The sequence below is a fragment of the Lepidochelys olivacea genome (genome assembly GCF_965140295.1).
Source record: "Lepidochelys olivacea isolate rLepOli2 genome assembly, chromosome: 9".
NCBI lineage: Eukaryota > Metazoa > Chordata > Testudines > Cheloniidae > Lepidochelys > Lepidochelys olivacea.
Genome location: NC_140419.1, coordinates 58,672,956 through 58,683,382, shown reverse-complemented (window position 1 = coordinate 58,683,382; position 10,427 = coordinate 58,672,956). Strand labels below are relative to the sequence as shown.

General features: G+C 44.4%; 1 protein-coding gene across 2 annotated transcripts in view; it reads right to left on the bottom strand.

The window, feature by feature from the left end:
• Positions 1 to 1,340: 1,340 nt before the first annotated feature.
• Positions 1,341 to 10,427, bottom strand: part of FAAH2 (fatty acid amide hydrolase 2) — a 29,411-nt gene continuing 20,324 nt past the window's right edge. The window contains exons 8-11 of one of the 2 annotated variants that reach the window (XM_084639233.1): positions 8,254 to 8,373; positions 6,169 to 6,280; positions 4,345 to 4,539; positions 1,341 to 2,775 (exon numbers count right to left, since the gene is read on the bottom strand). In XM_084639233.1, the coding sequence (XP_084495359.1) occupies positions 2,600 to 2,775; positions 4,345 to 4,539; positions 6,169 to 6,280; positions 8,254 to 8,373 (603 nt within the window). In that variant the 3' untranslated portion in view covers positions 1,341 to 2,599. Of the gene's footprint in view, positions 2,904 to 4,344; positions 4,540 to 6,168; positions 6,281 to 8,253; positions 8,374 to 10,427 lie in introns of both variants that reach the window. The other variant, XM_084639234.1, reaches the window with a different exon arrangement.

The window sequence follows — 10,427 nt, the reverse complement described above, 5'->3', positions numbered from 1 at the left end:
GAACCCAGGCTGCACTGCAAAGGCAGCCTATGCCTCAGGAATTCGCAAGCCTGCTTGCATCATCAGTCAGGGTGAGATATTGCTAATTCAAATCCTATCTGTCTAGTATATTAGGCTTAGTTTGTGGTTTTATTTCCTAGGTAATCTGCTTTGATTTGTTTGCTGTCACTTATAATCACTTAAAATCTATCTTTCTGTAGTTAATAAACTTGTTTTATCTTAACCAGTGTGTTTTTGAGTGAAGTGTTTGGGAAAATCTCAGCTTGTTCCCCACATCAAGGGGGAAGTGGATTAATTTAATGAGTTTGCACCATACAGATCCCTGTGCAGTGCAAGGCAGTATAATTCTGGGTTTATACTCCAGTAGGGTGCATGGCTGGAGAGCTGGTGCTTCCATAGTTGATCCTTAAGTGGCTTTGGTAAAGCACCCAGGTAACTCAGTTGGATGTTTGGCACCACCTGCTGTTGTGTTGGGTGACAACAGGGCCTGGAGAGGCTGGCTGGTCACAGCAGCAGAGCAGTGTGAGAGAGGCCAACCCAGATGAATTGATAGGGCGCACAGTAGTTCCAACGGCTCCCAGACTGCACCCTGGGGGTAACAACACGTCACATCTGTGTGTAGCTAAGTAGCTGGGTATGACCAAAATTAGGGCATTGGGTTAAATAAAAAGTGAAGAGTATGTGCACAGAGTACATGATCTGCAACATTTAGCAATTTGGCCTCTCAAACAAATAGATACTGCTGACTTGTGACTGAATCTAAGCATGGTAACCGTCAAATACCTGAAGCAAGATTTTAAAGTGTTCTGTTGAATAACAAGGGGAATAACTAAAGGAGACACTCATCAGGGAGTGCTGGCTGATTTTAGTTTGTTTTTTCACATCTTAGAAATATAACCAATTTTTTTTTTCTACCACTGAAATGCCGCCACCTCTGGAGTGGTGGGTGATAACTATACTCCACAAACACCACAACAGAACAAGGGTTAGGAAGAAGACATAATGAAAAACATGGACTGAGTTCACACACTGATGTGACTGTACGTGCTGGAATTTGGATAAGCTAGCCCTCGACAGGAGTGCATGCACACCCTGGGACCTTTAATGACCACAACTGGAAACGGCTTCAATTGACATCTCATGTGAAATACAGCACACCACCACGATGCTGGGGCGTGGTTCAGGGGAACAGCGCCCTCAGTTTTCCTTGGAGTCTCCTGTGCAGGAACATACTCAGCGCAAGCCATTTAGTTGGTGACATCCAGTGAAACCACAAAACCTGGAACCATATGGCAACGATTGCAAGCTTTCAACAATGAGGACACAGTTATGCCATGAACTGGAGGGATGCAATCTCTTTAATACCAGCTGAGTTATTTACATTTGATAAACATACACTACTGCTCAAAAGAAACAGCTGGTGACCCACAGTGCTTGTGCGCACCCTCTTGGGGACCACATGAAATTAGGGCCCAGAGCCAAGGGAGGACAAAATTCTACATCTAGCAGTACTGTTACACTTTTCTGAAGGGAGATGACGGAAAAGACTTAGGCAGCTTAGTCATAATCTACTGTCCCAATGGAGTGGAAAAGAAAGGAAAAGCTGGAGAAGCCACCTAGGACTCTAGGAGAAACATCTTCTCCCCTTTTCTGGTGCAACACTGATCCCAGCAGAGCAGGTATCTCACAGCAAGAGTTTACTCTGAGCCAAACCCATGGCTGGCAGTGTGCAGGTCAAAGGCCAATGCTTCCTTTGCCCCTGAAGGAGCAGCTGTGCATGAAGGACTGGAGGTGGTGCTACCAGGCTGGGCGCCCTGCCTTCGGCGCTAAATGCTTTAAAGCAGAAACACACCACATGCAACCCCTTTCCCTTCTGCAGTTAGTGAGGGAAATACAAAAACCTGTTCACTTGGACTCAGCTCAGCTGGGCTGCAGGTAACCAGTGACTCTGTTGTTCATGGACAGTTAAGTTAGGCAGGGAATGAGAAAGCAGAGCATCCCAGCTGCACAGCAAGCAAGTTTACACATTCATGGGAGTTTTGAACATTGCTCTCCAGCAGGCACCATGCTGGAAGATTATTCCCTAAATAACCCTTTAGTACCCATGGTCCAGCCTGCCCCTTCTACCTGTCCCTTTCCTTTGTCTTTAAGAGGCAAACATAACAGAGAAAGAAAATAACTGAAAATAAAAAGTAGTGGTCTCACAGTGGCAGCCCACCTAATCTGGGCACATGCTACCACCTCCCCCAGCAAGGGCATGAGCCTTCCATTCAGAATCCATGAGAACTCTGAGGTTCCTACAGAAAGAAGCTGGTAGGGGATACTCACTCGCTCCTCTCCCATCATCGTCTGCCGGAAAACGAGAAAATTCCAGTTGAAAACATGAGCTTGAGCAGTAGCACCTGGCCACTGATTGGAGGAGAATGAGCACTTAATCCTGGCTGGGTTAGCCTGCCCACGCTGCTCCAAAAAGGAGCTTGGGTTGTATGGGAGGGAGCATTACTGTTCTGATCCAAACAGGCACTGATGCCCATTGCTAGCTTTTGGGAAAAGGATTGTCTCCGTGTTCCTGCCATGAGGGGGTCCTAGGAATTCAGCGTTATGATTTTCCAGGGCAAACCCAGCCTCCAAAAGCTTTCTCCAGGTATCGAGCCATAGCCAGTGTCAGATGGTCATTGTGCGGGCCTGCCACCACCTGAATTCCCAAGGGAAGTCCCTCACTGCTCAAGCCCAGTGGGCACTGGGTGACAGGCAAGCCCAGGACATTGAAAACAGCTGAAAAAAAGAGAAGGGCAGATCAGAATAGACACAAAGTGCTCCATCCTTGGTCCTTCTCATCCACGTCACTTGCTGTGGCCTCTGGAGAGTTCACAGGGTAAGCAGTGAGTTTGATCCAGTACAGACTGCAAGGACAGTTTGAAAATATTTAAATCAAGATGGATGTTTTTTCTAGAAGATCTGATTTAGTTCAAACGGGAATTAATTTAGGGAAGTTCTCTATACTGTGTTACAAAGGAGGTCAGAGTAGATGATCACAATGGTCCCTTCTGGCCTTAGAATCTAGGAATCTGCCCACTTTAATGAGAAATCTGCACATTGGAGCCTCCAACTAGCAGTGGATCTACAAGTGCCACTAAACTGTTTGTCTCACAAGGTCAAACTACTGCATCACATGAGATACAACAGTCACGCAACATCACCACACCTCAAGATCATGACCTTGAGAGGCCCTTTTTCATGATGATATTCTATACAGTGTCAAGTTATTCCAAAACCACACTGCATCATAGTGCAGCACTGAGACAAAGGGACTCAAGACTTGAGAAAGCCATGCAAAGCATATCAATGGGGCAAATCCTGGAAATCTCAGGATGGGTGGCAACCCCTGGATGTTCGCTAGAAAGGGGCACATGTGATACAGCTTTAACACCCATCCTGTAAAGAGGATGAAGGTGACCAGTTAGGTTCCCTGATATGAGGGTTCCCATGCTACTGCAGTCACACTTCAGTCAAATGGCCATCACCAATAGGAGGCCCAGAAATACCACATGGATTTAAAGTGTGGTTGTAGACACTGTCCATCACTTACAGGGTGGTGAGAAGCACCTGTCACAGGCTACAACTACATTAGCAAGGTAACTGCCCCAAATTAAAATGTCTTGTAGGGTCATCCACACTGCTCTCTCCACACATGTCAACCTGGATATAGTGTTGTGTTCAGATAGCACTTACATGGCTCCTTTAACACAGAAGCAAGAACTCAAGAGTTCATCCCAAACATAAGTGGGTTTCTGCTCCCACTCTTCTAAAAGTTTACTCTTCAATTAATAGGCAGATGCCCCTGCAGAGCATCTGCATAAGTCTCCTGATGTGCAACCAGAAAAATCACATCTCAGAATGAACACTACAGTAGCATCTACACTACTGTAGCCCCTAGAGGTTCTGAGCAGGCCTTAAGCAGCACACAAAGGAGTAAAACAAAAACAGACCTGCTCCAGAAAGCTCCCCATCTAGGATTATGGGCCAAGAGACCACCAACACAACCATTGCTTGATAGCAACTGCTTTGCAGCACAAGTGAGAGGCGCAGTGCATCCCGCTAGAGGCTATGATTGCCACCTCTCGCATTCTCCAGGGTGAGACAGCATATGGCTAGACTGCTCTCTTGAACCTGTGAATACATTTGCCCAATTTTTAAAAGGAAAGATTCTCATGAGACCCACCCCTCATTTTGATATGCTTTCACTACTGGGAACAGGCCTTTTGAGATAGTACTATGCTATCCGATTACTTCTGGCACAGCTGAGATTGCCAGCTTGTCTCCCACCACTCAAGGGCTGCTCACCTGTATACGCGAAGTTGAAAGGCATCCCCAAGGGAGAGTAGTGCTTAGGTGCCACTATGGGGTGGGAAGGGTACAAAAGCATCCCATCAGTCCCCAGCAAGTTCATCATCTCAGTCCGCAGGCTGTGTCCCATGCTCACCAGCTTGGCATTCCCACCAGGGTTGAGTTTCATCAGCTTCTCTGTCAGTGCCAGGGCTATAGAGCAACAGCAAACACACATGTGGTATTCCAGAGAGGCAAACAAGAGACAGCACATCACACAGTGTAGTCTCCTTTACAAAGCACCTTGGAAAAATATCCCCTTCTTAGCGAGACTAGACACGGGAGCATGGGAATTGCTCCAGGAGCAGGTGGGAGGAGACTGTTTCCTGGCTTGCATGTGGCTAGAGCAAGTGCTGCCCATACATGCAGGATGATTGAATGTGACATTCCCCTCCACAGGTTTCAGAGTAGCAGCCGTGTTAGTCTGTATTCGCAAAAAGAAAAGGAGGACTTGTGGCACCTTAGAGACTAACCAATTTATTTGAGCATAAGCTTTCGTGAGCTACAGCTCACTTCATCGGACGCATTCATTTACCGATGAAGTGAGCTGTAGCACACGAAAGTTTATGCTCAAATAAATTGGTTAGTCTCTAAGGTGCCGCAAGTACTCCGTTCCTCTCCACGTTGACCAAAGAAGCTGGGAAGATTAATATTAACTCCTTAATGTCTAAGAACCACATTTGTTACATGTAATAGCAAAGAATTCAAGGTTGAAGGGGTTCAAACAGCTCTATGTGAGGTACCTGAAGAGTTCGTTTGTTTGTTTTAAAGAGAAACATTCCAAGTCTGAGTCAGAAAGAAAATACTCCTGTCTTCTCACAGCGTCATCAGGAGCATGTCATCCCCTGCCCATTACGATGTGTTCCCAGAAGCATGGACTGACTCAGATGAGAAACTAGAACAACCAGATCTTTTTGTTCTATAATTTCTAGAAGGTTATTGGTATATTCTTCCCCTGTGCTTCCCATAAAATCTGCCAGTATGAGACCACACCCTACAATACATTGTCCAATGTTTTATCTGATACAGTTTTAAATGACTCAAGCAACGAGGTTTCCGCCATTTCCCTCAGGAGATTATTCCATAGCCAGATAAACCTCATGACCTCAGCATTCAGAAGTTTTTCCTAATATTCCACTTACATTTTCCTTTGCAAAGAATCACCCTAAATAATTCCTCTTCATCCTTGGCATTTGCATACTTCAAATATCTGTACACACTTACTGTATATTATTAGAAATAATTTTACCTGCCTTGAGCCTAGAGAAAAACCAAACCAAAACTGGAACGAAGAGGGAACATTCCAGTAAAAAGCTCAAGAGCCAGAAAACAGAACTCCCACCCAACTCCATACCATAGCTCCCAATATTTTCTATTCAGTCATATACCACAACATACATACCTCCTTCAAGTGCTACATCACTTATAGCACTGTATATGCTATAATGTGTATACAATCACTCATGCCCTGTTAAATGCAGCAATCTTTTGGGTGGAATGTGGCAACTGTGTATAACAGCACATAGCTATTGTTTAGGATAGGATGTGAAGAATACCTTTTCCAACTGGAAGAGCTGGGTAGGAATTTAAGGAGGCAGAATGTATTTACCCAAGTTGGAATCTGACCAAACACTGGCCAAACTATCATAATCTTACAAAGAGAGCTTCTTTCATAGCCACAGGCTGTAAATTAGGATTATAAACAACTGCAAATTCATTTTAACTTGGGTTTATTTATTTTTTAAACAGAAAGCCCCATTAAATGAGATGGCTTGACTTTACCAATGGCTGGGATGGTGTGCAAAGACATCCCCAGGAACCATTTCATCAGCTCCCACAGCGGCCATACAGGCTTCCCATGATCCCCAAGCAGGTCTGTGAACAGCTGTGCTTCCTGCAATTAACACACACATCACATCAATGCTGGCAGGGGGTTGTAGTTAATATGCAGTGAGTGACAGGATAAGAGAAAGCGCTGAACCCCTCATTACCAGCAGCATTATCACAGTCACCAGATTATCTGCATTCTCTGCTGAGCAGGGTGGGGAGACCACATACTGCACCAAAAGTGACCAATCCCCATCCATAGCGGAACAGAAAATTATTGTTAAATACAAGACTCACATGGGGCGTTGGCAGGTTTCCCACGCACTGCTAAACCAACTGACCGGCCCACCACATCCGGGAGAAAGGAGGAACTGAGGAGGTATATTTTCATCTGGTAGGGAGATTTTGTACTGGTTGTGGGAAAATCCTCATCAGCCAGGAGGGTGCTCAACCACTGGCACTGTCTACTTCTGATGGTGTACCCCAGATCAGGCAATAAGAGGGGCAGAAGTAAATATTTTTTGGGGATGTTCACCATTTTTACATGAATGTTAGTGCTTTTCTCTCTGGATCTGGAGAAGAGGAAGACTGATGGAATGGGACATGGCAGGGCTGCTTGGGATTGTATCTTTCAGGGAGATGAGCCTTTTTGCTATTTGCATATGTAGCCCATTAAGTATGCTATGGGATGCGGACATGAAATACTGTTGTACAGTGCTTGGAGGTCAGGACAAACCCTAAGAAGAGTCAGAAGTAATAAATAAAATGAGTGAGAGAGAAGAGGGACACCAGCAATTTAAGCAAACCACAGAGCAGGTAGGTATTGTAATACAAAAGCTGTATAACACAGACCTGCCAATGAAAATTAACACTAACTTGCAGCACTGTTGACCACTATATGCTGGCTAGTACATATATCATCCACACCATACATACACATGAGTATGCATTAAGCACAAATAGCGTTAAGAACAAATATCATAGCAGTTATATAACCTAACTTGCTATACTATAATCCTGTTCACTTACGGTAAGTATCCCATAACACCTTGCATTACCGGACGTAAACCTTAGCTTAGGTAGATAGGAAAGCTGTCAGGATCAGTATCTATGAGGATTTTTACCATAGTAACAGATAGGGAGTTATTCTCATGGACAAGTACTGGAATGTGCCAAAGGAAGAGGACAAGACATATGATTGTTCTACCCAGGTGCAAACCAAGAAGGTACTTTCACGAACCAGAACCTGGAATGCTAGTATCCAAAACAAAGACAACGAAAGGAACAGAACAAGGAACTGTGACAAACTGATGGACTGAATTTTAGTGACATCTAAAGGAATACGTAACTTGTAAAATCATCCTATAGATACTAACCAGCTGAAATGTAACTCTGGAAGCAGACTTTCCGCGTAAGGTGACTGTAACAATGCTGCACGGGTCTGCTCCTGGAGACCAGCATCACATAGAACCCTTTTCCTGTACTGTATTATTATTGGCTCACAGCAATAAACCTGACTGACATTGGTTATTTGCTCTCAAGTATATTTCATAACAAACCAAAGTGTGTCAAGCAATTGACTATAGAATTTATCAACAGCATCTTTAGTTTCAGTCCTGCCCATCTCCACTTCCCAGCAGTGTTAATGCACCTCAGTCCTGACCTGCATCACCCCGCTGCTGCTGACAGCGAAAAGAGTGAAAAGAAGGCAAAACTAGCAAATTAGAAAACCATCTGCTTAGCTGAGTCTGTAAGGACTTGCACAGAAAAGGCCAAAGCAAGAATGCTAAAAGGGGTCCCTCATCTACTAGATCACTGGATTTACAGTCACCTCACAAGTGGCTGACACAAGAGGATAATGCTTAAAGTTACAGGAAGATAGAGGTAGAAGTGGGGAGCGAGACAGTGGAAGAAGAGAGGAGACATGCAGCTGGGTCCCAAACCTATCAAGCATGTACATGTCCCCCTCTCTGTCTACTGACAAATGACAGATTCCTCTCCGCTGCAGTATGCTTGTGTCCTGGTCAGAATCAGACGCACCTGCCCATCACTGTCCCGGGAAGACATCATAGCAGACCAGATCTGGAAAGCGTACTTCATCTTGTGGATTGTTATGTGCTGAACTTGGACCCCAAACCGAGTCTCCAGGTGCTCCACCACCTTATGGAAATACAAGCGGAAGAGTGTATCCATCATGTTATGTGATACTTCACTACTCTCAGAAGCAATGAGAGATTGGTGGGTCTGGGTAAAGCTAAGGTAGCTAAGGCCAGTGGGCCAAACACAGCCCACAGAGTTGTCACACAGGATGTGGACCCCCCCATTTTTATTATGTAGCTGGGTACTACAAGTCCAAGGCATGCAAGTCTCCATATTCAAGGCCAACAGGTAGAGTCTGCTCCATTTTATGAAGATCAGATGTTCCCTAGAAAATTTTCATTGCAACTATCAGCTGAACAAAGTCAGGGTACCCCAAAGCTAGCATCAAGGGGACCAGAATAGAACAGGACTTTTTTAATATAGCATCTTTCATCATCAGGTACAGTGACAGAACACTCTACTGGGCAAAGACTGTGCGAGCAAAAGGGGAAAGGCACTCTACACACAGCTGTGGCCCAGATCCACCCTTGGATTTTATAAACATTATATTTTTATGACTGGTATTATGGCTCTTTCCCTTCTAAAAAATCCCAAAGAATCTCCACAATATAAACAAGGAGACTTTTATGCAGGTAAAATATAATTATCCAAACTGGAATTTGGCAAGAACATTGAACCACCTATTCTTGTGTAAAGAACTCATGGCTCACTCTGCATGTATGACTTGTCCAAAAGCTAGACATTAGAACTGTTAGATCTTTAAGATTCCACATAAACTGGTACTAGATATAAGTAAAAGTTATAGTTATAAAGTTATATAACTTTATATATAAAGACCTCAGTTTAACGTCTCATCTGAAGGACAGGACCTAAGCAGCAGTGTCCTAGCTCTGTGCTGCTGGCTCAGCATGAGGTCAGATCCCATCTGTTAATGATGTATGCAGTAAGTGCCAAGTTTCCTGTATACAACTCTGACAGTGCACTACAATTTCAATTTGTAATATGCCCTGGCTATTTCAGTCCTGCTTTCCTCTGTGCAGATATTGACAGTGATGCAAATTATTTGGTAGTTTTATAATTTAATTAACTCCTGGGGGAAATCTGTGCCAAAAAATTAAAATTTTTGCACACAATATTTTAAAATTCCTCAAAATTCTGCATATTTTATTTGTCAAAATAACACAATATAATCATACCAGTATCAATTATTTTGGTAATTTATTTCAAAATACCTGTCAGCAAGTATGTCTGTAACAATACAGACCAAAAAAAAAAATCTCAATTTTTTTGACAATTAGATTCCTTACTAGGCATATTAATGCAGAACTTTGAGTAATTCATTTAAATTACAATACAGAACTGTCAGGGGTAATGGAAGAGCTGAGGAAGAGGGAAGGAGCCTAGAGTGAACCTGGAGGGTTGTTGGGTGTGGTTGGGAGAAGTATGGAATGGGTTTTTTTCAGGGGACAGGGGCAGGATTGTTCGGAAGTTGGGGAGCCTCCCCCATGCAGACCCTGGCGGATCCCAAGCCTCTCCCATTCTGTCAGGCACATCTGCCCCTGTCCCCGCACCCCATATCCCAATGGGTCTCTGCAGTCCCCCACTCCCATTCAGCTCCTGGCTCAACGCTGTCACCCAACTAGCTCCTGAGCCCACGCCCCAGTCTGTCCGCCTGTCTACCCATTCTGAACTCTAGTCTGTGACACCCCCCCAGCAGCCCCATATGCCCCACTCTGTCCTAACAGGCCAGGTGCTGTGATGGACTTGTTCTCCTGGAGGAATTTTGTGCCACTGCGCGCATACAGAATTTTTTTTCTTCACAGAAAGTGCTGTAGTTCCTCCTTTTGCCCACCAGAGGCCACTGAGGCACCAGAACAACCCACTGCATTCATACTGTTGGCTGTTCTGGTGCCACAGTTGCCTCTGGTGGGCGAAAGACCGAATTGCAGTATTTCTGGAACAGAATGTATTAAAAATAAAATTCTGCTGGACACATGAATTCTGCACATGTGCAATGGTGCAGAATTCCCCCAGGAGTATATAATGTGAACAAACTTCCATTGGAGATTAGACAGTCAACCAAACTCATCTGGTTTACGACTTACATCATAGCT